The 26579-nt window shown below is 58.9% G+C and overlaps 1 protein-coding gene across 4 annotated transcripts in view; it reads left to right on the top strand.

Annotated features, from left to right (window-relative positions):
• The window catches only part of IQCA1 (IQ motif containing with AAA domain 1), a 149764-nt gene extending 131996 nt beyond the window's left edge, over positions 1 to 17768 (top strand). For 3 of the 4 annotated variants that reach the window (XM_066345178.1, XM_066345175.1, XM_066345179.1), the window contains exons 16-20: positions 1170 to 1256; positions 9578 to 9755; positions 15029 to 15267; positions 16840 to 16997; positions 17245 to 17329. In XM_066345178.1, coding sequence (XP_066201275.1) covers positions 1170 to 1256; positions 9578 to 9755; positions 15029 to 15267; positions 16840 to 16980 — 645 coding nt within the window. In that variant the 3' untranslated portion in view covers positions 16981 to 16997; positions 17245 to 17329. Of the gene's footprint in view, positions 1 to 1169; positions 1257 to 9577; positions 9756 to 15028; positions 15268 to 16839; positions 16998 to 17244 lie in introns of all 4 variants that reach the window. The other variant, XM_066345176.1, reaches the window with a different exon arrangement.
• The last annotated feature ends 8811 nt before the right edge of the window (positions 17769 to 26579 follow it).

Here is a 26579-nt window from a genome sequence, read left to right as displayed (position 1 = left end):
GCCCCGCCACCCCTGAGCGCCCCCACACGGCCCCACCACCCCTGAGCGCCCCCACACGGCCCCACCACCCCTGAGCTCCCCCACACGGCCCCGCCACCCCTGAGCGCCCCCACACGGCCCCACCACCCCTGAGCGCCCCCACACGGCCCCGCCACCCCTGAGCTCCCCCACACGGCCCCGCCACCCCTGAGCGCCCCCACACGGCCCCGCCACCCCTGAGCGCCCCCACACGGCCCCGCCACCCCTGAGCGCCCCCACACGGCCCCGCCACCCCTGAGCGCCCCCACACGGCCCCGCCACCCCTGAGCGCCCCCACACGGCCCCGCCACCCCTGAGCGCCCCCACACGGCCCCGCCACCCCTGAGCTCCCCCACACGGCCCCGCCACCCCTGAGCGCCCCCACACGGCCCCGCCACCCCTGAGCGCCCCCACACGGCCCCGCCACCCCTGAGCGCCCCCACACGGCCCCGCCACCCCTGAGCGCCCCCACACGGCCCCGCCACCCCTGAGCGCCCACAGACGGAGTCCCCCCCGAGTCCTGCTGCCCCCCATGGCCCCGCCACCCCTGAGCGCCCACAGACAGAGTCCCCCCCGAGTCCTGCTGCCCCCACACAGCCCCGCCACCCCTGAGCGCCCACAGACGGAGTCCCCCCCGAGTCCTGCTGCCCCCACATGGCCCCGCCACCCCTGAGCACCCACAGATGGAGTCCCCCCCGAGTCCTGCTGCCCCCACACGGCCCCGCCACCCCTGAGCGCCCACAGACAGAGTCCCCCCCCGAGTCCTGCTGCCCCCACATGGCCCCGCCACCCCTGAGCACCCACAGATGGAGTCCCCCCCCGAGTCCTGCTGCCCCCACATGGCCCCGCCACCCCTGAGCGCCCACAGACAGAGTCCCCCCCCGAGTCCTGCTGCCCCCACATGGCCCCGCCACCCCTGAGCACCCACAGATGGAGTCCCCCCCGAGTCCTGCTGCCCCCACACGGCCCCGCCACCCCTGAGCGCCCACAGACAGAGTCCCCCCCCGAGTCCTGCTGCCCCCACATGGCCCCGCCACCCCTGAGCACCCACAGATGGAGTCCCCCCCGAGTCCTGCTGCCCCCCTTGGGGACCAAGCATGTACCCGACACAGAAAAGCGTTTTCATCTGAGGCTCTTCCCTCTCCTCGCAGGTGGCCCGGGAGTTCCAGCCGTCCGTGGTGTGGATTGAGGACACAGAAAAAACCTTCTACAAAAAAGTACCCAGCACCGAACGGACGGTGAGGGCTCCCCCTACCCGCCCCCCACCCACCCCCTATTGTCATCTCTCAGTCTAGGCCAGGGGTCCCCCATCTTCGCCCACGGGCTGGGCCACATGCGGCCCCCTGAGGCCATTTATCCGGCCCCCCGCCGCACTTCTGGAAGGGGCACCTCTTTCATGGGTGGTCAGTGAGAGGAACATAGTTCCCATTGAAATACTGGTCAGTTTGTTGATTTAAATTTACTTGTTCTTTATTTTAAATATTGTATTTGTTTCCGTTTTGTTTTTTTACTTTAAAATAAGATATGTGCAGTGTGCATAGGGATTTGTTCATAGTTTTTTTTTTTATAGTCCGGCCCTCCAACGGTCTGAGGGACAGTGAACTGGCCCCCTGTGTAAAAAGTTTGGGGACCCCTGGTCTAGGCTTTTCTTCCCTCCGAGGGTGCCCCTCACCCACACGGCCTCTACCTTCCGAGAAGGTCTGGCTGTTTCCAGGGGGGGGGGGTCCCGAGGGGTGGCCCTCGCCCCCTGCCCTCTGCGCTTGTCCGTATTGGAAAGGGTCCCGGGGGGCGGGGGCGCTGATGCCGCGCGGCACAGTGGACTCAGAGGGAGAGGAAGGGCCATGTGGAAGAAGGGGGAGGGGCCCTCGAAGCCCAGACACCTGAGTGGGGGGTAAGGAGCCCGTAGGAGAACTCCGCCCCATCCTTGCCCACGGCCCACACCGGGGAGTTATTATTAGCAGGACGGCCCATTGTTCATCAGAAGAAATAGCAGAAGGTCCGAAATTTATGAACAAAGGCCGTCAGTGGAACTGTGAGAACAGCAGCTGGTGGCGGTGGGGGGTGGGGTGGGGGGGCCAGGGGAAGAGGGACCCTCCAGGGAGCCCTCTCTCAATTGCTTCCTTCCTCTTTTTCTCTCCTTTCCACGGCTCCCTCCCCCACACTTCCCCCCAACACACACACAAATCACCAGCAAATTCCCACAGTTAAAAGAAAACAACAAAAAAGGCATTTTGCAGATACACGGGGTGGTTAGTCCGCATCGGTTTGCACCGGCGCAAACAGTGGTCAGCTGCGACTTTCCGAGTGGCGCGTGAGGACCTGCATCGCCGGGGTCCTCGTGTGTTGTGTATACATCGCCACCGGCAGGTCCAGATGATTTGGACGAAGAGGGAAAGCTCAATCCCCCCCCCCCCCGGAGCCCTGATGGCCCTGTCATTTCAGAAACTCTTAAGGGGACTCGTTATTTAATCCACGGACCTGGTGGTTTGCTCCCTCTGCCGGCCACGCTGCTGCGAGGCGGGGAGTCCACGGAGACGCAGACTCCAGGGTTGGAGCTGCTGCTGTGTGAACCCGATCCTGAATCCAAGAGACAGGCGGGGCGGGGGGCAGTGTTTACTCCAAGGGGTCGCACACCGGATGTCGTCGGAGGCTCTGTCTCGTTGATTCAGGGCAAGCGCTACTCAGATGTCCCCCCCTGGACAGCAGCCTGGGGAGCCGGAAGACCCCAGGACAAGCGGGGACAGCGGGGACTCAGGAAGCAGGGGTTCCAGGCCTGCTCCGCCGTTCACCTTGGCTGGCTGTGTGCCCCTGAGCAAGTAACCTAACCCCTCTGAGCCTCCACGTCCTAACTCCCTCACTGAGGGTCTTCAGAGGGAACAGCCTCCAAGTTCGTGAAGCCTCCCTCCCATTCTCTCCCGTGAGCCCCTCGGCTGTCAGCGGTTACAGCGGTCTCGGACACTTACTCTGTCCACCTCTGCGGTAGAAGTCTCTTCCAACAGGGGAACTGCCTGCACTGAGGACCATGGATCGTGCCGGGGGGTGGGGGGGGCGCAAATCCCAGGACCACTGCTGGACACAGCCCAGGACCGCTGCTGGACACAGCTCAGGACCGCTGCTGGACACAGCCCAGGACCGCTGCTGGACACAGCCCAGGACCACTGCTGGACACAGCAGGAGGGTTCGCTCAGTCAGACCCCTTCATCCACAAGGCCAGCCGGCTGGGAGCCTGAGCCAACCCAGGGCTGCAAGAGGCGTGCGTGCCCCAACCCGCAGTGTGGGCCCCGCCGCCATGCCCCGCCGGAGGAGAGCAGTGAGAAGGGAGCTGCTGCGTGTCTGTGACCCCCGGCTGCACAGGGGAGCATGGTACCCGCTCACCACACATCCGGGGCTTGCCCTTTGGAGAGCACGGCTTCGGGGTCCCTGCTGCCCTGGCACTCGGGGGCCAGAGCAGGGCCAGCTCCACTCTCCAGCCCCCCAGCCTCTGATGTAGCCCTCAACCACATCTCCAGGACGCAGGGAAGCCACGGGCAGTGGGCATCCACGGTCTGAAGGTGACCACGGAACGCCGAGCTGTGTCCACCGATGAGAGGAGCCAGGAGGCCCCAGAACGGCTCCTCCCTGCGCCGCCGGCCACCTGGGAGCCCGCCTGTCCCAGCCTCTGTCCCAGGGCTCCCCCGACCCCAAAGGCCCTGAGGCACAGAGGAGAATCTAACCAGCACAGAAACAAGGAGGCAGCCGCTCCCCACTGTCCCCCCACAACTCCCCACGACCCGCCACAGCACAGACGGCTCCCCGGGCTGCTGCCTGCTGGGTTGGAGGGATTCCAGAATCACCCCTAAAAAAAGATCTCACCCACAGTGACCGCCCACCCCGGACGCCGTGACCTCCGTGAAGGTCACTCAGCGGTGAAAGGCGTGATGCCCACCCAGTCCTGAGCAGGGAGGCCGGGGGGAAGCCCGCAGCACGTGGCTGCAGCGCTCCCGGCGCCTGGCCGCCCAGGGAGGAGGCTGCAGCGCTCCCGGTGCCCATTGCTCAGGGAGAAGCCCGCAGCACGCGGCTGCCGGAGGGGGGGGGGGGAGCACGTGGCTGCAGCGCTCCCGGCGCCCGGCCGCCCAGGGGGGAGGCTGCAGCGCTCTCGGTGCCCGTTGCTCAGGGGGAAGCCCGCAGCACGCGGCTGCGGGGGGGGGGGGGGGGGGGCGGGGCAGCACGTGGCTGCAGCGCTCCCGGCGCCTGGCCGCCCAGGGGGGAGGCTGCAGCGCTCTCGGTGTCCTGCCGCCCAGGGGGGAAGCCCGCAGCACGCGGCTGCAGCGCTCCCGGTGCCCGGCCGCCCAGCCACTCTGGACACGGCCCACGATCAACACTTGTTATCTAAACAGGCTAGTTACTTTCAGATGGCCCTGCCACTCCAGGACGGGCAGCAGTGTCGGCTCCTGCCTCGGCACGGACAGGGCTGCACCGTCACCATGGCAGCCAGCCCGCCAGGACGGGGCTCAGGCCGTGCACATGTGTCTCTGCACCCACAGGGTGGCGGTCCCCACCCCCAGCAGGGGAAGTTCACTTTCCACGTGAGGCCCTGCACACACTCTGCCCAGTCCCGGACCAGCCCGGAGACCTGGGCCTGGATGAGGCCGGTTTTCTGCACAGACCTGCCGTGGGGGGTGGGGGGCGGGGGGCGGGAGCACCCTCGTGAGCAGCCCGTCCTCACTGTTAGGGCGGCCCAGCCCCCACCTGGAGCCGTGGGGTGCGCTGTGCAGAGCCATCATCTCCTCCTGACGGAGCCGGGGCGGATGGCCGCCTGTGGCTGCAGGAGGAAGGGACAGGGAGATGCCTCACGGTCTGGCCTCGGGCCCGGCTCCGGGGACTCGTCTTCCTGTGAAAATCCCACCTCTGTCTCTGCGGTGACTTATGTGACACAAGGCCTCCCCTACACTGAAGCCAACACTATAGATCGGGGGTCGTACACAGGACCTAGTGGGATCGATTATTAGAACAAGGGCCAAAAACCACCTCATCATCTCAGTAGAGGCAGAAAACAAAATCTAACACCCCCCTGTGATTTAAAAAAAAAAAAAAAAAAGACTCAACAAAGTAGGAAGAGAAGGAGCTTCTTCAACTTGACGAAGGGCCAGTACAAAATCCACAGCTAACAGCATATTAACGGTGACAGAGTGGATGCTTTCCCCTTAAGATCACTCTTCTAGCCAATGTTATGTGGGAGTTTCTCACCAGGTAGGACAGTTAGGGAAGGAAATGAAATAAAAGGCATCCGTATCGGAAATGAAGAAGTAAAACTATCTCTTTCTGCAGATGACACAAGCTTGTGTATCGAAAATCCTAAGGAAGCCACTAAAAAAGTATTAGACCTAATAATTAAGTTCAGCAGGGTTGCAGGACGCAAGATCAGTATACAAAAAAAGAAAGAAAAACAATTTTCTCTACGCTTGCAATGAAAAGTTGAAATTAAGAAAACAACTTCACTTAAAATAACAAAAAGAATAAAATCATTAGGAATCAATTTAACAAACCAGTGCAAGACTTCTACTTTGAAAATGATGAAACATTGTTGACAACCGTTAAAGAATGATAAGTGGAAAGATACATCACACTCGTGAATTGAGGAACTTAATGTTAAGATGGTAAGACCCCCCCCCAAAAAAAAACTGATCTACAGATTTGAGGCAACTTCCATCAAAACTCCAACTAGCTCATTTGCAGACGTTGACGAGCTGATTCTAAAATCTCACATGGAAGTCAAGGGACGCAGAACAGCCAAAACAATCTTGAAAAAAGAACCGAGTTGGAGGACTCACACCTCCCAGTTTCAAAACTTGGCACGCAGCTGCGGCCAGCAGGACACTGTGACCACGGCACAGGGGAGACAGCGCGGGTCAATGGAACCGGGTCGAGACGCCAGAGGTAAACCCCCACATGTACAATCAATTTTATTTCTCTTCTTTTTACAAAGCTGCCAAGACAACTCAATGGACAGAGAATAGTCTTTTCAACCAATGGCGCTGGGGACAACTGGAGAGCCACCTGGGCAAGGATGAAGTTGGACCCCTGCCTCACACACTACACCAAAGCCAATCGATACTGCACCCAAGACCGGAAAGTGAGAACTAAAACTATGACACTCTTAGGGGAAAAAAACAGCAGCGTGACTCCCTGTGGCCCAGGATGAAGAGGTGGTGTCTCACTCAGGTATGACGCCCAAAGCCCAAGCAGAAAAAGGAAAATTAAACTGTATCTCATCAACGCCGGAAACGCCGTTCGCTGGTAAAGGGCAGAAGACATCATGAGAGTGCCAGGATGGCTCTCAGAACGGGAGGCAGTATCCGCAGTCCTAGGTCCGCTAAGCGACTTGTACCCGGAACGTACGGAGAACTCTTCCAGCTCAGTCAGAAAGAGACAACCCCGTGAAAAAGTGGGCAAGGGCTCTGAAGACGCCTGTTCTCCAAAGAAGCTCTGCAAATGGCCAGTACGTCCAGGGAGAGATGTTGAACGCCGTCAGCCGTCGGGGAGATACTAGTCAGAACCACGATGAGATGCCGCTTCACACCCACTGGGATGGCAAAGTAAGAGGGGAAAAAGAAAACAGACCACAACACGTGTTGACAAGGACGTGGAGAGCCGTGACCTTTGACACGCCGATGCCGGGACCGGGCAGTGGTGCGGCCACTTTGGAGAACAGCCTGGCGCTTCTGGAGAAGGTGAGACCTGAAGGGACCACAGGACCCAGCCAGTCGGTCCCTACGTGTACGCCCAAGAGAACCGGAAACGTCAGCGTGTCCGCGCAGATTTCGCAGTGACACGACTCCCAGCAGCCGACAGGTGGAAACACCGCAAATGCCCGTCAGCCGATGAACAGAGACGTACAAAGTGCCCTATCCGTGTGATGGCTGTGACTCGGCACTTACCAGGAAGTCACCTCGGAAATGCCATGCTAAAATGAAAGAAGCCGGACACAGGCGCACGACACACAACGCGTGGGTCTGTTTATAGGACGTGTGCAGAATGTCCTCCTCTGTCGGAACAGAGAGCGGGTTAACGGTCACCTCGGTCCGAGGAAAGGGGCTGGCAGACATGCGCAGTGACCGCTGATGGCTGCAGCCTTTTGGAGGAGACAGAAGTCTTCTAAAGTTAACTGTGGCGGTGGTTGTGCAACGCTGTGATTTTACTAAAAAACACTGACTCGCACCCACTAAATAGGCGAACGGTAGATATGCGAATTATATCTCAATAAAGTGGATATATCATCATAATAATGTAACATAACATGACATAATAATAACAAGTATAGATGGTAAGTCTCCTTTGCAGCCCTCAGCTGGGACAGGCCCTTGCCCAGGAAGGAGATTGGGGGGGAACAAGCCCCCCCACCCTGCACATCTGCCCTGCGAGGCACGGGGCCCCGCCCTCCACGTCTGCCCCGCCAGGCACGGGGCCCCGCCCTGCACGTCTGCCCCGCCAGGCACGGGGCCCCGCCCCGCACGTCTGCCCCGCCAGGCACGGGGCCCCGCCCTCCACGTCTGCCCCGCCAGGCACGGGGCCCCGCCCCGCACGTCTGCCCCGCCAGGCACGGGGCCCCGCCCCGCACGTCTGCCCCGCCAGGCACGGGGCCCCGCCCCGCACGTCTGCCCCGCCAGGCACGGGGCCCCGCCCTCCACGTCTGCCCCGCCCCGCACGTCTGCCCCGCCAGGCACGGGGCCCCGCCCCGCACGTCTGCCCCGCTAGGCACGGGGCCCCGCCCTCCACGTCTGCCCCGCCCCGCACGTCTGCCCCGCCAGGCACGGGGCCCCGCCCTGCACGTCTGCCCCGCCAGGCACGGGGCCCCGCCCCGCACGTCTGCCCCGCCAGGCACGGGGCCCCAGAGTGGAGGAAGGAGTTGTCAGGACTAAGCGGGAAGCCCACGCTGGCACTAGCAGTGCCCGGAGCGGCCAGCACTGCGCTGACGCCACTCACCAGCATTACTGAGCTTGGAGATGGACGTCCAGCTGGGTGAGAGGGGGGACAGGTGCAGGCAGACGTCAGGGAGAAGGAGCTCCCTGGCCTGTCCTTGGCCATCAAGGACGCCCCTGCCCCCCCATCTCAGGCCTTGCTGGAGCCACTGCTCCCTGGGTTCCTGTGAGGTCCCATTGGACTCCCCCCCCCCCCCGTGTCCCCTCCGCACATCCTGCTCTTCCCGCCCGGTTCCCTTCCTGCACCTGGGCCACCCAGGCAGGGAGCTCGGCCTTCCGCTGGTCAAAGGGAGCAGAAACTGGGAAGAAGGCAAACAACCTCACGGCCGCCACGTGGCCCACAGCTGCACAGCGCCAGTGGACACCTGGTCCTCAGAGCCCAGTCCAGCCACCCACCCCAGGGACGCCCCCCCTGCCCTGGGAGGACTCCTCTCTCACCCCCCCCCCCCCCACCTGCTCGGCACCTGACTCCGGGGTGCACTGTCGCTGTGCAGAGCCCTCTGGTCACCCGGGCCCTGACTCCCAGCTCTGTGGGGCCAGAGCAGAGAGAGACTGGGCAGACCCTAGGGTGCCCCTGGATCAGGGTCCTAGAACACACGGGTGTCCATGTCCCCATAGCCCCGCAAATCTACGCAGCTCTGTCACCCCGACAGCAGCTGTGACTCCACCTCTGCTCTTCACTCTTACTCCAGACGGTGGACTTTCTCAAACGCCCACTCCCTTCTCTAGTATCCCAGGCCTTCCCTGTGGGCAGGGCTCGCCCCTGCTGGGCGTGGGGCACACACAGGACCGACGCCAGGGACCCGTCTCTGCAGGGCGTCCGCAGGCTGCTTCTCGCAGGCCGTGCGGCGGGGTCTTGAGCTCGACCTTGGCTGTAATTCACTCAAATGTCCCTGAACCGAGATCAAAACCAGCCAAGACTGTGCTGGGTGTTCCTGTGGGGGCTGGTCATCGCCCCGGTGTGCTCCTGGCTCTGCTGTGCCGGACACGGAGACGTGGCCACATCTGACCCCTGGGGCTGGAGGTCACCCTCCCTGGGCCCCTGGGTGCTGCTCGTCGCCCTCGTCAGCGCAGAGATTATACTGAAATAACAGGTTCGCACAATTTCCAAACTGCCTCAGAGAGATTCACACTCACGTACCGGACGTTGTTCAGACATGAGACCGAGGCCCTCGGTCCCCCTTTGTCACTGCGGTCAGCAAAGGCAATCTCGGGTTCACCTTCAGAACAGCCCCGAGGAGCGCAGAGCGCAGAGCTCCCCTCCCCCGCCAGAGCTGACCCTCCATCCCAGCCAGCTCCCCGGTGCTTGGAAACCTGCCCTTTCCTGTCCTCAGGGCCCCGTGCTGGAGCGTCCACAGGTGCTTCCTTCCTGCCCCCTTCCAAACCTGAGCTCCAGAGAGGGGGCAGGAAGCGCCGGCCTGCGTCACCATCGCCCAGAATGGGGAGAACGTCCGGGCCGGCCCAGGACAGCCCCGCGGGGAGGACGCTCATGGAGCTGCGGCCGCTCCGGCGAGGCCTCCCACACGCACGTTCTCGGCCCCTCTCACCTCCTCGCTCCCCACGTGGCTCAGTTCTGACCCCTCTCTCTCTCTTTCCCCCAGATCGACCCCAAACGCCTGAAGAAACAGCTGCCCAAAATCCTGAAACTTCTGAAACCCAGCGACAGGGTTCTGATCGTGGGGACCACACACCGCCCCTTCGATGCCGAACTGAAGCCTTTCTGCAGAGTTTACCAAAAGATTATCCTGGTCCCCAGACCAGACTACGCGTCCAGATACGGCAAGTACCCCCGGCCCCCGCCCCTGACCAGGGACCGCGGCTGGGCTGTCAGGTGTTGGTACTCTATCCACTGCGCCACCGCCTGGCCAAGGCTGTCAGGTGTTGGGAGGGTGGCCCTCGTCACCCAGGCAGGACCAGGTGGTGGCACCGGAGCAGCGTCCACACCCGACGTCAGCCGCACTCCTCGGGGGCCACCAGTGTAAACCGCTGGGTCACGAGACCACGACATGCCTCCCTGTTCGTGGTCAACATGTTTCTTTCTACCCGAGACCAGAGGAAACTAGACAGGGAGCATTATTTTGGGCCCTGAAGGTGACAAAAGCGCTCGTCGTTGGCGCGAACTGTTCTTTTGCAGGGGAGTTGGGGTCCGCTCGCCCCGTACCCATGGTGATGGTGTCTTTTCTCCTGCAAAACCATTTCTTCTCACCAGGTTGATTTTTTTTTTCCTTAGTGTTTTCAGTCTCAAAGTATGAGTCCAGGAACGTATTGACTTCCTTAAAATAAACATGAAATACAACAGAAGCTGACTTTTTCCATTTTTTTAAAAAAATTCTTGAATAGACAGATTCAAACTGCACCTCTGTTGAGCCGTTTTTAAAGGGGGGTGGACAATAGAAAAGAGAGACAATAGAAAAGAGAGACAATAGAAAAGAGAGACAATAGAAAAGAGAGACAATAGAAAAGAGAGGGGCAGCGCACTGACACCGGAACGGGCCACGAGGCCTGGGCTCTGGACCCGGGCTCGGCCGCGGAGCAGCCCGATGACCGTGACGACTCAGCTGACCTTCTGAGACGCCATCTTCTTTCTCCTCTGTGGAGGAGGGGGGTGGTTCCTTCTCAGGCCTGTTGTCTGGGAGCCTTCCTGGAGGAGGTGAGCACACACCCCCAGGAGAGCCGGGCTGTGGTGGCCGAGAGGGAGGAGGACAAGGGGACAGTGGTGGGGGAGGATGTGGACTCTCAGCTGCTGTAACGAAAGTCCCAGTGGTTGAAAACAACAGATCACTCCCTCTCGTGGTTCCGAGGTCCCCGGCTCGGCGGGGAGAGCTCCCTGTGCTATCGCAGGACGCTGCAGTCAGATGTAGGCAGGGGCCCTACTCACAGGAAGACTGGACAGGGCTGGACGGCCAAGGTGGTTCACTCCTGGGGCAGAGGGGACGCTGGCCGTTGCTGGCTCAGGCTGTCGGCCGGACAGCCAGCCCTGCCCTCTGCGTGTGGCTTTGCACCGCACCACGCTGGTCCCCGGGTGGAGCATCTTAAGGGCAAACCCTTCCAGAGGCTCAGGCAGACGCTGGGAGGGCTTTTGAAATCCAGCATCAGAAGCCACACAGAGCCACCACATCCGACTGGTCAACAGCCGGTGACCGGGCCAGCCCAGATTCCAGGGCGGTGGACTGCCCAGGGCGTGACTGCCACAGAGGGGGTCGTGGAGATGGGGCAGTGGTGGTTTTGGGGTAGAGATGGTGGAGGGACTGGCTCTGATGGAGATGACGGGACCACAGCGGTGGCAGAGGTGAGGGAGACGGCGCCGTGGTGACACGGTACCGTGGTGACACGGTGGCCCTAGTTACCATTAACGATGATTATAACAAGGACTCGGTCAGACTCAGTGTCTGTTCGTGCTTGGCCAGCCACAGTAGCACCGGCAAAATGGTAGGGACGTACGCTCCCTTCCGGCTGGTCTTGAACTCCTCATTGGCTACAAGAACGACTCTCCTCCACACGTACTAGAAGCTCCTAGCTTGCCCCCCCCCCCCCCGCTGCCGCCATTTGTAATGTGTGCTCATTTCTGCCTCAGTCAGTTGTGCTCCGGCTTCATAAACCCGTGTCATACAAAAAGTATGGGAGGACGTTGGTCCCAGTCCTTTCTCCAGCCATCTAGTGGCCTCTGCGTCTCCCAGGGCCTCCGCGCCCACCACCGGGTCCTTTGCGTCCGGCCAGCATCAGAGGAGAGGAGAGAAAGACAGTGTGGACGGGCTCCTAGAGGAGAGGAGAGAAAGACAGTGTGGACGGGCTCCCAGAGGAGAGGAGAGAAAGACAGTGTGGACGGGCTCCCAGAGGAGAGGAGAGAAAGACAGTGTGGACGGGCTCCTAGAGGAGAGGAGAGAAAGACAGTGTGGACGGGCTCCCAGAGGAGAGGAGAGAAAGACAGTGTGGACGGGCTCCCAGAGGAGAGGAGAGAAAGACAGTGTGGACGGGCTCCCAGAGGAGAGGAGAGAAGGACAGTGTGGACGGGCTCCCAGAGGAGAGGAGAGAAAGACAGTGTGGACGGGCTCCCAGAGGAGAGGAGAGAAAGACAGTGTGGACGGGCTCCCAGAGGAGAGGAGAGAAAGACAGTGTGGACGGGCTCCCAGAGGAGAGGAGAGAAGGACAGTGTGGACGGGCTCCCAGGAGATGGGAGGGGCTGGACCCAGAAGGGGCCCAGCTGGTCCTCCACCTGTGTTCCGTTGGCCAGGGCGGCCCACAGGGCCCCACCAAGGGTCAGGGGGGCAGGGATGAGTAATCCAGCAAGGCAGGGAGTCGGCACAGGAGTGGGTGCGCACCGCCGTCTCTGCCCACTGTCACCGCCGAGAATCCCCCACTCCTGGCCTTGCAGGGGGCTTTCCCCTCCCCTCCCCCTCTCCCTCCCCGCCCCCTCCCCTGGCCAGGTTTTCTTCCTATGCTTTCTTCCTCCTCCTCCTCCTCCTCTTCCTCCTCCTCCTCCTCCTCCACCTCCTCCACCTCCTCTTCCTCCATCTCCTCCTCCTCCTCCTCCTCCACCTCCTCCTCCTCCCTACTCCCCTCTTACCCCCAAGCAGAGATTTAAGGTCAAGAATGAGCTGGTGGTGTTGTCCCAGCCCTCGAGGCTACTGAGTCCAGTTCACCTGCCTGGTGGTCTTTCCCATTCTCAGGAGCCGGAGGTGGCTCTGGGCAAGTCCCACGGGGGGGCTGTGACGCGTCCCCAGGGCCCCTTACTGCGCCTTCGTCAATCACTGCTGAGCCCTGGCAGTCATCAATGGCTTAGGTGTCTTGAGGACTCTCGACCAAAACTCGACACAAATACTGAGACGCGTACGCTCCCACGGTCAAGGGCGTGCTTAACGTGTGTGCGCCAGACCAGAGGACCTGCCGCTTTGTCACTCCACTGTCCGTGAGTCTGTACTTGTAGAGAGGCGGTGGGGACTGTCCTAGCCCCTCAGGGAGGCAGGGGAGAGAGCGGAGTCTTTGTGGCTGGGCGCCCTGGGTCCTCACGCTGGCCCGATGACTCGTCCGCTCCGTGCTGCGGGTGGGACTTGGCCCATGGGTGTCCATTAATGAAGTCCACAGAGTCCCAGCCCTAGGGTATCTCTTGGGTCCTCTGCTTTAGGCACTCTCCCCTGAGACTCCCCCATAAAACGTGGTTCCTTCTCAGCCTCCAGAGCCACCGTGCAGACCTGTTTCTACTTCTGTTTTTAGATGTCATAAATCTGGGCAGGAGACACACCAAAACCCCCAGGGAGGGTGCTGTCTGGTTGTGACCGGAAGGCAGTTTATCTTCACCGTGGGCTATATAATAGCTCCGTCGTTTCTAATTCTACCGCGCTTATATCTGCATAAGGGGACTTCGCCACACTCTGTCCTTCCACAAGTAGCTTAGAACGATCCTGTAGTGCAGTGGTCCCCAACCTTTTTTGGGCCACAGACCGGTTTAATGTCAGAAAATATTTTCACGGACCGGCCTTTAGGGTGGGACGGATAAATGTATCACGTGACCGAGACAAGTGTCAAGAGTGAGTCTTAGACGGATGTAAGAGAGGGAATCTGGTCATTTTTTAAAAATAAAACATCGTTCAGACTTAAATATAAATAAAACAGAAATAATGTAAGTTATTTATTCTTTCTCTGCGGACCGGTACCAAATGGCCCACGGACCGGTACCGGTCCGCGGCCCGGGCGTTGGGGACCACTGCTGTAGTGAGTTTTGCGTAATCTTCTATAATTGACGTTTCAATGAGCAGTAAGGAACTGAACTCAGCCGTGAAGCCTCGCCATCTCCGTTTGGAGACCCTGACAGGGCCCGTGGTAGGGGTGCCCTTTCCCAACGAGCCCACTCACCGCAGGGCCAAGGACTCCCCGCCAAAGAGGACAGTGGAGGGAAATTGTTGGAATGACCCGTGGCCCAAAAGCCAGACTCCGATGTGGTCATGGTTACAAGTCATTTTCTTCCTTGACAATAATTAGTCTTTTGCGTTTCCCTGAGCTGCTCTGAATCGATGTATTCGGACGATGTAGTCATTTAACAGACCAACAGTTGTCAGGGAGAGAATAGGGTCAAGTCGCTCTATTTAATATGAGGTATAATGTCTCACCCCCACGGGGGACTGAGCCCGGAAGTGACTGATGGAAATTAGCATCTATGTATAAACATAAGTAAAAAATGAACTGCCTGACCTGGGGTGGCGCAGTGGATAAAGCGTCGACCTGGAAATGCTGAGGTCGCCGGTTCGAAACCCTGGGCTTGCCTGGTCAAGGCACATATGGGAGTTGATGCTTCCAGCTCCTCCCCCACTTCTCTCTCTCTGTCTCTCCTCTCTCTCTCTCTCTCTCTCTCTCTGTCTCTCCCTCTCCTCTGTAAAATGAATAAATAAAAAAAACTAAATAAGTAAAAAATGAACTTTAAAAAAAAATCATATTCTTACCACTACAAACTCTGGAAAATATACAAAAATCAGGGAATATTTCAAAATGAATATGAAGCAATAAAAAAAGAAGCATTTGATTTTTTTTTAATTAAACATCAGAAAAGCAAACGACAAGTCAAAGAAAGTTGTTTGATTATGCAGATGAGATGCAAAACCAACTTTTATTTCACTGGTGAAATGCACTGGACCAGAGGCTGGAGGCACGGGAGCAGCTGCACGGTCCCCTGACCCCCTCATTTCCTTGTGGGCAGCGTTTAACATTCTGATGAGCAGAGATCCCGTGTCACCCCTCCGTGACTTTCCAATTCTGAAGGACTTTGAACACCTTTAAAGGTCCCACGTTCAAAGTCTATTGACCGTGGCTTAGTTTCTCCTTGTCAATTCGCAAGAAGCTCACGGACTCCGCAGACCTTCGACACGTGGGTGGTGTGGGTGGAAAATCGGAGGAAAGCGTGCGTGACGGGGCTTTCTGCTCATCGGAGTCACGGAGGAGCCGTCCTGTCCCCACTCCTCTCTGGATGTGACGCAGCTCCCTGCCCAGAACCCCGTCGATAATGCCGCCTCCTCCGTCGTGACCCTTGTTCTCTGTCTTTTCCACCCTCCCGGATACAACAGTCTTGTGGAAACAGATCATCCAACGCAATGGAGGCGTCATCACGAATGCCCTGAACGTCAGCTGCCTGGCAAAAGTCACCGACGGCTTCACCCAGGGGCCCATCGTCCACGCGGCGAAGGGCGTGCTCACGGAGCGGAGGGTCAGGCAGCAGGCACGCAAGCCGCTCCTGGCCCTGGAGTTCGTCGCGGCGCTCAGCGGCACGGACCCCGTGTACCAGGAGGAGGAAGACAGCTTTAAGGTAAGCGGAGCCCCAAGGTCAGAGCCGCGAACACTCCCGTGACCCCCCCCCCCCACCACCCCTGGGCTCCCAGGTCCTGGGAACTTGAAGTATGCGACCAGATTTGAGAACTCGAAATTTTTGCATCACAAAACCTTTTCGGCCTGAGCAGTAAAATCAAGTGTCTTCCAAATTTTAAGAAAATCATGGCCCATGATCTTCAAAATTGACAGCCCGATTGTAGAATTGAGTAGCAGCTTCAAAACCTTTGGATTCTCTCTGTCTCTCTCCCTCCCTCCCTCCCTCTCTCTCTCTCTCTCTCTCACACACACACACACACACACACACACACACACACGTACACACACACACATGTACACACACACTCACACACACACACACACACACACACGTCTTGGTTCTCTCTGGCTTTTCCTTCGTATCTCACACAATGGGACAAGTTTTGCAGACAGAGGATTGTTCCCTAAGTGGGACACTCCCAGTCAGAGCTGCTTTTGTCCCGTGCTTGCCGTGGTCCACTTCAAGTTTCAGGGCGCCCGGCAACAAGACCACAGGCCGGTCTTAAAAGACGCTGGGTTGCCTACAAAGATATAACATTCAGGAAATCAGAAGGCTCTTGGACCACAGTAGTTGCCAGAAGACAAGCCATAGCTGCAAAGTGCCGAGGAAACACAACCGTCTGCCTGAAATCTTATCCCGTTTAGCTGGCACCCAAGAGACAAGAGAAAATCAAGACATTTTAAGATCTCTGAAGATTGAGACAGCTCCCCACTCACAGCCACTTAGGCGAACAATTTGAATATAGTCAGTAAACTTAAAGGTGCTTGGGACCGACCAGCCCAGGACTCCCATTTTGATGCATATGCCCTAGAAAACTTCTCTCACAAGTGTACGTAAGGAGATATGTAAAAAAATAATAATAGCCCTGGCCGGTTGGCTCAGTGGTAGAGTGTCGGCCTGGCGTGCAGGAGTCCCGGGTTCAATTCCCAGCCAGGGCACACAGGAGAAGCGCCCATCTGCTTCTCCACCCTCCCCCTCTCCTTCCTCTCTCTCTCTTCCCCTCCTGCAGCCAGGGCTCCATTGGAGCAAAGTTGGCCTGGGCACTGAGGATGGCTCTCTGGCCTCTGCCTCAGGTGCTAGAATGGCTCTGGTTGCAACAGAGCAACATCCCAGATGGGCAGAGCATCGCATCGCCCCCCGGTAGGCATGCCGGGTGGATCCCAGCCGGGTGCATGCGAGAGTCTGTCTGACTGCCTCCCCATTTCCAACTTCAGAAAAATATAATAATAATAATAATAATAATAATAATAATAATAATTGTGAGTTTCAGCATTGTTCATAATAGTAAAAAACTGGAAATGACCTTTAGGTCATTAATAAGAGAATTGATAAATAACGTACAGTGTAGCCAGTCATTCAGTGAAATATTACTACTATAAAGTTCATCAACCAAAATGCTTGTGGTGGGGCGGGGGGTTCACAGGAAGTGTGGAGGTTGAGAACAACCCCGTCACGGGCCCGACTGCAATACTAGGCGCTTTGTTGATAGCCCGGCTTCGGTATTTCCGCCAGGTTCTCGGCTGTCTGCCTTGGAGTGTTGGTGTGGCCTCCCACGGAGCACACACGGCCACCACGGTGCCACTGGGTCTCTGTGCACCACGGAGGAGAGACAGTCACCTTACCAAGAAAACCCACACCCTCAGGACAGAGTAGGACCCCCAGGAAGACAGGTGGCTTCGTTGGGAAGCGTTGTTGGCTAGATTTGGACCACGGTTCTCTGAAGCTGTTAACTTCTTGAGAAGCAGTTCCGAACTGTGTCCAAGTACAGATAAGAATGTGTATTAAACACGCATCGAGTGCCCAGAGTTTAGTGGCTGCTCGCCCCTTTCCGTCTTAGCAAGAGCGTCCTTAATTCGAAGAGCGTTCCAGTGATGTCACATCCTTTTGACATTTCCCTAAACGTCTGTTCTATTTCAGAACTGGTATGCCAAAACCCCCATGGGCAGAAGGCGCACCTTGGCATTGACCGGAGAGAATGCGGGCAAGGCCAAGGAGAAAGGAAAAAAGAAGGAGAAAGGAAAGAAGAAAGGGAAAAAGGAGAAAAAGAAAAAGTAACGCCTCTCCGGGGAGCCGTCCCGTGTCGGTCTCAGGGGTGACGATGGCCTCCCCTCTCCGGTCTGCAGAGGACCCAGCTGACCCCGCAAGCTCCACGGCCTCTGACCTCGCTCGCTGAGACCTTCGCTGGGCTGTCCACCGAGGAAGCGGTCCACAGCAACTGTTTATAGAGCTTGTAATTGTCCTTAACCCCGTGTAAATTTGTACATAACCGAAATTCTCTCTTCACGCATGCCCCCCCATCTTTTCAAGTTGGATGCTTCGTCGCATCGGTACTAGTTGACAAATTTAAAATTTGATAGGGAATGCTCTAATTTGACAGCTAGTAAGTAACTAGAGTGTGTTACCAGCAGACTAGCCTTGTATTAATCCCTAGATACTGTATATTCTCTTGCATATATTTTAATAAATTAATTCTTCACTCTATTAAATAGACTTCATATAATGGAATAAAGTTCTGTTATCTTTGATGAACTGACTCAATAATGTGGTTGCCTGAGTGAAAAAAAAATTTAATAGCTACGTCAATCTTCTGACTTTGAAGATGGAATAACTAAGGTCCGGGGTCACACAGAAATAGGGTTAGAAGAGATAATTCTGAGAAACGTCACAAAAAGAAAGCTTAGAAATTAAAAATACAGTAATTTATATAAAATGGGAAAACTAACAGAGGTATGAACTCTAGACTAGACACGGTCAAAGAGCAAGTTAGGGAAGTGGAGGTTGGTCCTGGGGGAGTTCCCCCAGAAGACAGCAAAGAAAAGCAACAAGATAAAACCTATCAACTACAAATAGGGACGTTTAAAGACACTGGCATCCAAATGACAGAAGTCCTAGAAGAAGAGCTATCAAAGGAACATTAATTTGAAGAAGTACTTGCTGGGAATTTCCCTGAATTAAAGACATGAGTTCTCAGACTTTTGGAACATGGGGGCAGAAGTAATCGCCCCTTGATTTGCGATCTACGACTCTGGCAAAGCACCAAAAATTGGCAGGCCAGTGGCTGAAGGAAAACTATGTAATTGTCCTTAACCCCATGTAAATTTGTACATAACGTAGTGTAAGGTGTGGGGAACAGAGAGCCAAATGAAGAAGAAAACAGGCTGGCCAGAAACCAATTAAAGAACAGGAAAGTACGGCTTCGATAAGGAATTTAAATATTAAACGAGCATGAAAGGGTGAAAGAGTGTAAGCCACCCATTTCCAGATGCTGCTGGGAGCACAGAGGAAGGAGACAGGAATGGAGGTTGGAAGGGTTTAATTTAAAGTGTAGGAACACCCCGACAGAATGTGGCGCACCCCTCTGCTCTGTGGACCACAACAGACGTCAGGGTGTTTGTGGGATTCCCGGGAGGTGGGCTCTTCAATGCCCAGAACCACCTGCGGCACCCAGGAGCCCCCGGCCACCGGCGCATACCGCTCAGCCTGCGTCCGTGCAGAAGACCAATGCAAAGTGGGACGGAGAGAGTCAGCGTGGCCGCATGCTCTGGACACACTGAGCGCTCCAGGAAGGCGTCCCTCCGAGTCCGCTCTCTGAGCACCCGGCTGTAGACTTACCGTCTTATACCCCAGGACCCCCAACTTCCAGACCTGAGCAGACCCCCTTGTATGTCCAAACTTTTTACACAGGGGGCCAGTTCACTGTCCCTCAGACCGTTGGGGGGCTGCCACATACAGTGCTCCTCTCACTGACCACCAGTGAAAGAGGTGCCCCTTTCCGGAAGGGCGGCGGGAGCTGTATAAATGGTTTCAGAGGGGCACATGCGGCCCGCGGGCCGTAGTTTGGGGATGCCTGGAAGAGCCCAGCAAGCCACAGCCCCGCACCCACGGTGCTCACGCCTCCTGCACTGTGTGTGGCAGGAACATGCGGGTCTATGGACATACAGCCCCAGAGACAGCCAGCCCACGTCTTTTACACACATGGTTATTATATATACAGTGTGTGTGCGTGTGTGTGCGTGTGTGTGTGTGTGTGTGCGTGTGTGTGCGTGTGTGTGTGTGTGTGCGTGTGTGTGCGTGTGTGTGCGTGTGTGTGTGTGCGTGTGTGTGTGCGCGTGTGTGTGTCGCGTGTGTGTGCGCGCGTGTGTGTGCGCGTGTGTGTGTGCGTGTGTGTGTGTGCGTGTGTGTGTGTGTGTGCGTGTGTGTGCGTGTGTGTGCGTGTGTGTGTGTGTGTGTGCGTGTGTGTATATATATATATATATCTCCACCCCCTTGCTCTTTTCACTTAATAATATATCTTGGGTGTTGTTTCCCATCCGCACACGTAGATTGGCCTCACTTTAGATTGGCTGTATAACGCCCCACGTCACAGAGAGAGCATGAGTAACTGGTTTAACCAGGCGCCGTCTGGAGGGACGTTTAGACGAGGCCCAGCCTTGGGCTGTCCTGTCCAGGCCGCAATGAACACCTTTATATGTTCTCCTCTGAGGACACGTACAGGGGAAAACCCGTCAGATACATTTCTAGGAGAGAAAATCTGTCAGATACGCTCACTGGGTCCAATCACCTGTGAGTTTGTAATCTGGGTGGCCCTGCCGGACGGCACTCCAAAGAGGTGCTGGTCACAGCCACCGTGCAGGAGGAGGGACGCCCCTCACGTCCTCACCCACGGGGCGGGAACCCCTGGACAGGTGATGCCACAACGAGCCACAGCCCCTGGGGTGTCACAGACACAGAGACAGGAGAGATGGTGGCTCTAAGGCAAGAGAAGAAAAGTGAGGAGGAAGTCACAGTAGGAGGGCCAGGGGGGCGGCAGAGAAGAAGGGGTCCGGGAGAAAGAAGGGGGGACTGGGAGAGAGAAGGAGGACTGACACAGAGGTGGGGGACGGGAGAGAGAAGGAGGGACAGGGAGAGAGAAGGGGGATAGGGAGAGAGAAGGGGGGACAGGGAGAGAGAAGGGGGGCTGGGAGAGAGAAGGGTACAGAGAGAGAGAAGGGGGGACAGGGAGAGAGAGAAGGGGGACAGGGAGAGAGAAGGGGGACAGGGAGAGAAGGGGGACAGGGAGAGAGAAGGGGGGCTGGGAGAGAGAAGGGTACAGAGAGAGAGAAGGGGGCAGGGAGAGAGAAGGGGGACAGGGAGAGAGAAGGGGGACAGGGAGAGAGAAGGGGGACAGGGAGAGAGAAGGGGGGACAGGGAGAGAGAAGGGGGACAGGGAGAGAGAAGGGGGGACAGGGAGAGAGAAGGGGGACAGGGAGAGAGAAGGGGGACAGGGAGAGAGAAGGGGGGACAGGGAGAGAGAAGGGGGGACAGGGAGAGAGAAGGGGGACAGGAAGAGAGAAGGGGGACAGGGAGAGAGAAGGGGACAGGGAGAGAGAAGGGGGACAGGGAGAGAGAAGGGGGGACAGGGAGAGAGAAGGGGGACAGGGAGAGAGAAGGGGGGCTGGGAGAGAGAAGGGGACAGGGAGAGAGAAGGGTATAGAGAGAGAGAAGGGGGACAGGGAGAGAGAGAAGGGGGACAGGGAGAGAGAGAAGGGGGACAGGGAGAGAGAAGGGGGACAGGGAGAGAGAAGGGGGGACAGGGAGAGAGAGAAGGGGGACAGGGAGAGAGAAGGGGGACAGGGAGAGAGAAGGGGACAGGGAGAGAGAAGGGGGACAGGGAGAGAGAGAAGGGGGACAGGGAGAGAGAAGGGGGATAGGGAGAGAGAAGGGGGACAGGGAGAGAGAAGGGGGGACAGGGAGAGAGAAGGGGGACAGGGAGAGAGAAGGGTATAGAGAGAGAGAAGGGGGACAGGGAGAGAGAGAAGGGGGACAGGGAGAGAGAGAAGGGGGACAGGGAGAGAGAAGGGGGACAGGGAGAGAGAAGGGGGGACAGGGAGAGAGAGAAGGGGGACAGGGAGAGAGAAGGGGGACAGGGAGAGAAGGGGGACAGGGAGAGAAGGGGGACAGGGAGAGAGAGAAGGGGGGACAGGGAGAGAAGGGGGGACAGGGAGAGAGAAGGGGGACAGGGAGAGAGAAGGGGGACAGGGAGAGAGAAGGGGGAACAGGGAGAGAGAAGGGGGACAGGGAGAGAGAAGGGGGGCTGGGAGAGAGAAGGGGGACAGGGAGAGAGAGAAGGGGGACAGGGAGAGAGAAGGGGACAGGGAGAGAGAAGGGTAGAGAGAGAGAGAAGGGGGACAGGGAGAGAGAGAAGGGGGACAGGGAGAGAGAGAAGGGGGACAGGGAGAGAGAAGGGGGACAGGGAGAGAGAGAAGGGGGACAGGGAGAGAGAGAAGGGGGACAGGGAGAGAGAAGGGGGACAGGGAGAGAGAAGGGGGGCTGGGAGAGAAAAGGGGGACAGGGAGAGAAGGGGGACAGGGAGAGAGAAGGGGGACAGGGAGAGAGAGAAGGGGGGACAGGGAGAGAGAGAAGGGGGACAGGGAGAGAGAAGGGGACAGGGAGAGAGAGAAGGGGAGACAGGGAGAGAGAAGGGGGACAGGGAGAGAGAAGGGGACAGGGAGAGAGAAGGGGGACAGGGAGAGAGAGAAGGGGGAGAGGGAGAGAGAGGGGGAGAGGGAGAGAGAGAAGGGGAGACAGGGAGAGAGAAGGGGGACAGGGAGAGAGAGAAGGGGGACAGGGAGAGAAGGGGGACAGGGAGAGAGAAGGGGGACAGGGAGAGAAGGGGGGACAGGGAGAGAGAAGGGGGACAAGGAGAGAGAAGGGGGACAGGGAGAGAGAAGGGGGACAGGGAGAGAGAGAAGGGGGACAGGGAGAGAAGGGGGACAGGAAGAGAGAAGGGGGACAGGGAGAGAGAAGGGGGGCTGGGAGAGAGAAGGGGGACAGGGAGAGAGAGAAGGGGGACAGGGAGAGAGAAGGGGACAGGGAGAGAGAAGGGTAGAGAGAGAGAGAAGGGGGACAGGGAGAGAGAGAAGGGGGACAGGGAGAGAGAGAAGGAGGACAGGGAGAGAGAGAAGGGGGACAGGGAGAGAGAAGGGGGACAGGGAGAGAAGGGGACCAGCACAGAGAGAGGGGCAACTGGCACAGAGAAGAGGGGACTCAGGCTTCCTGGAGTTCCACCAGGGCCTGGGCTGTTCTTGGGCCGTTATGCGACAATTAGTTTCTCCTGAGCACGTTCTGAAGTGAAGAGGACAGTAATTAATGTCATTAACCCTCATTAAGGGCGCGTGGGACAGAATGAATGCTGATGAGAGTGGAATGACAGCCGGGGGCGGGGCTCTGCCCTGGTCCAGCCTCGGGGACCCGCAGGTGCCAGGTCCGGGGCCTTGGATACCAGGAGCCCCGGGAGAGTGTTCCGGGGACGCTCGGGCCCCCACAGCTCCGTCCAGAACTAGGAACTCAGAACACCCTAAGCTGAGACTCTGTGAGCTCCATCCGCGTGGACGCAAAGCCAGTAACTGTGCTAAGTGTCCCGGGGCTCTTTCCTGCACTGTCACCAGGGGACCTGAACCGCCGATGTCCTGAAGGAGGCGCCCATCCCAGCCGTCACGAGGGACGGACGCCCCAACGTCATCACCCACGGGACGGGGCGTCCACTCTGATGACAGCCAAGATTTCCATCTGAGACAGGCCTGGGGCAGCAGAGGGAGGGCTGAGGGCAGTGGGTTTGAAACCAAGCCCGCGGCTCCTACACGGCCAGATCTGGAGAACCACAGGGACCCTTGGCCAAGACCGGAGTGCCCGGGGTCTCCACCGCGGGCCTCAGTCCTCTGGGAGTGCCCCCCCCCCCCCCGCGCTCCATCCGGCCCCTGCGCTCCGGGCACTAGGAGTCCCAGGTGCTCAGGGCAACAGGTGCTCTCCCGGTCAGCCCACGCCCCCCCACGCCCCCCCAGCCAACAGCAGAACGCTCTCTTTCTCCGGCCTCGGGCTTAAGCCTCGTAGAAATGAAGCTGAGTGTTGAAGCGAAGGCCCGGGCTGACCCACGCACGGTCTCAGGCCGGCTCTGCCCACGCCCCGTGTTTGATGCTCTTGTGTCTGGTCTCTGCCTCCCTGGCTCTCGGGGACCCTGCCCGGGGGAGCAGGGGCGACGGGAGATCTCTGTCGTCATGAGTGGACCATGCAGCGGGGTGATGAGGGGCAGGCGGGAAGGGGCGTGGGGGAGCTCCTGCCTCCCCGGGGTCCCGGGCGAGGGGTCCCGTGAGAAACGGGTGAGGCCCTGCACGGGCTGAGGCCTCTCTGCGGGGTCCCCACTGCCACCGTCTGCACCCCGTTCGCTCAGTTCTGTTTCCCTGCCGCTCCCCCCCCCCCCGTCCGCAGGCCGCACCCCAGCCTGTCTGGGAAGGAGGGCCAGCCAGTGAGCCGGGAACAGGGTCGTGGAGCCCTGAAAGCCGGGTGGGCTGGGTTCTAATTCACAAACTGACTGAGTGACCGTGGGCCAGTGCAGCCACACGCGTGCACACACACACACACACACACACACGACACTAAAACACACACACACACACACACACACGACACTAAAACACACAGACGCAGGTAGACACACATCCCACACATATAAACACACACACACACACACACACACACACACAGCACTAAAACACACAGACGCAGGTAGACACACATCCCACACATATAAACACACACACACACACACACACGACACTAAAACACACAGACGCAGGTAGACACACATCCCACACATATAAACACACACACACACACACACACGACACTAAAACACACAGACACAGGTAGACACACATATAAACACACACATACACACATGTGTAATAAACGCACGCACGTTTCCATGCACACACAGACACACACACTACACGTGCCGCACACGCCCCTCCCCCAGCCCCCGGTTCCGCATAGAGCTGGTGACATGTGCCCGTGGCCCCGCACACTTGAGCCTCAGGCCTCACCCGGGGTCCTGGGACCAGAGCAGCAATTGTGGGCGATGCCCAGGCAGGTGCACTGGGCCCCCCGAGGGACAAGGTGGTGTTTACTGTCCACACCGAGCGGCTGCACCATGAAAACATCCGCTTCCTGCCCCTCGGGGAGTCGGAGGGGACCCAGCTGCGGCAGGAAGGGCTGACGCGGACCCCCGGCCCCAGCTGCACGTGGGGCGGGCGGGGCAGGAAGGGCCCCGCGAGGTGACCGTCCCGACCAGCAGGGCTCAGAGAGGGCAGTGGTCTCCCCCAAAGTCCCGAACTGCTCCCAGCCCTGCAGGACCACGCAAGTGATCTGTCTGCAGGAGCAAGAAGGAGTCTGAGCACCCGCTGACCCAGGCTGGCCCCCCAGGCCCCCCGGGGAGCCCTGTGTGTTTCCTTGCCCGTAATGACCTGGGGTGGACGCCCTGAACACCCCCAGGCTCCCAGTTCCTACTGCCTCGAGCACAGCAGCTTTGGAGAGACGAGGGCCCTGAACACCCTCCACCCCCGGCCGGGACCATCATCAGGGGCCTTCCTTTGCGACAAGAGAGCCACGGCCAGGTTCCCTGTGCCTCCCAAACACCTGGGCTCCGATCTAGCCTTGAGCAGGCTCCCACGGGCCCCCGAGGCGAAGTGCTTGAGACAGCCCACGTGCAGTCTGCCCACAGCGAGCGGCTCCGGAGCGCCTGCTGGGAGTCTCGCCCTGAGAGACGGGCGACCCCGGGGCTGGGAGAGGCGCCCGGCCGGGCTCAGAGCTGGCATGCCCCCCCCACCTCAGTTTATGTCCCAGAGTCACAGCCCTAACGCTGGAGTCTGGTCGGGCCAGCGGTCAACTCATCCTGCAGGGCAGGGGCCGTATGTGTCTATGACGCCACTGACGGTCAGAGCCCCTGGGGGACCCTGGAAAGGTGGCCGCCCCTGCGTCCCCCGGGGGCGGGCGGGGCGGGCTCTGCACCAGCCTCCGTGCCGTCCCTGCTTCCGCAGTTACAAGAAAACAGTTTTTAAAACGATGGCCCCCAGCCAGGGCAGAGGGACAGAAAAGCCGGGGGGCCTGGGCCCCGATCGCGCTCCGTGCAGGGCCCGCCAGCGAGGACACAGCTTTAAACGCTCCACAGATGGAAGAGGTGCGGACGAGCAGATTCTGTAGCATCTCCGTCCTGCGGTCGGTTTTCACTTTAATTCTCGCACTGAAACCTTCATCTCCACACGCCCTTGGAGAACGCCTCTGGAACCTGCGGTGAGCTTTTAAAAAGCGGATAACGCGGTAAACAATGAAAAAAATGTAACTTTTAAGGAATTGACTGACGATGGAAAATATCATAGGAAACAGTCACGTTCTACCCAGTGACACAGAGGCCCCGGGGGAGGACCCTGTGGCCTTCAAGTAGCCCAGAGACCCCCCACCTCAGTCCCTGTCACAGCCACCGTCCCCTCCTAGCCCAGCTGGGCGTCGTGTCACACTCCACGGCCTACGAGTGGGTGTCCGTGTGAGTCACCTCATGGAAGAAACCCAGTGAGCCACAGGGTACCCCAAGTTACACCCCCCACGTCCCTATGCCACAGCCAACCCCCCTCTCGTGTCCTCTGTGCTGTCCTGACTCTGAGCACAGACCCGCCCATCCATTTACCCGTGACCGCCGGCTGCTGTGGCCATCCTCACACCTCCAGGACCCTGAGGAGAGGGTGGCCATCCTCACACCTCCAGGACCCCGAGGAGAGGGTGGCCATCCTCACACCTCCAGGACCCTGAAGAGAGGGTGGCCATCCTCACACCTCCAGGACCCCGAGGAGAGGGTGGCCATCCTCACACCTCCAGGACCCCGAGGAGAGGGTGGCCATCCTCACACCTCCAGGACCCCGAGGAGAGGGTGGCCATCCTCACACCTCCAGGACCCCGAGGAGAGGGGGACGCTGGTGACATCAGGGCCTGTTGGGGGAAGGTGACAGGAAGAACATGATGATGGAAGGATCACCGGGAACCCCCCCCCACACACACACACACACTCTGAGGCCAGCCACCTGGGACAGGGACAGCCTGCCGGACCCAGACTCTGGGCAGTCCCTACGCCCACAGTGACTTTGCAGAGCGGCTCCTGGTAACACGTGTCCACCGGGAGTGGAGCAGCATGGCTGCGTCCACCGCCATCCGCCCGGGGACACGTGGCACTTTGCACCCTGTGTTTACGAGGCTTTGAGGGAGGGGACATCTCCCTGGGAGGCACGCCAGCAGCACTGGGCCTGAGCGGAAACTGTCACCAACCTGGTGCCGGCCTGGGTCTCCCCGGGCTCAGAGCGGGGTCCGGGGCCCCCTGGACCACCGAGCGCACACACACACAGCACCCCCCGAGAGAGCTGGGCGCTTCACTCCAACAGCCAATGCAGGAG

This window comes from Saccopteryx leptura, chromosome 7 (assembly GCF_036850995.1).
Source record: "Saccopteryx leptura isolate mSacLep1 chromosome 7, mSacLep1_pri_phased_curated, whole genome shotgun sequence".
Lineage (NCBI taxonomy): Eukaryota > Metazoa > Chordata > Mammalia > Chiroptera > Emballonuridae > Saccopteryx > Saccopteryx leptura.
Note: the sequence above shows the minus strand (reverse complement) of the source record. Positions and strands in the feature narration are given on the sequence as shown.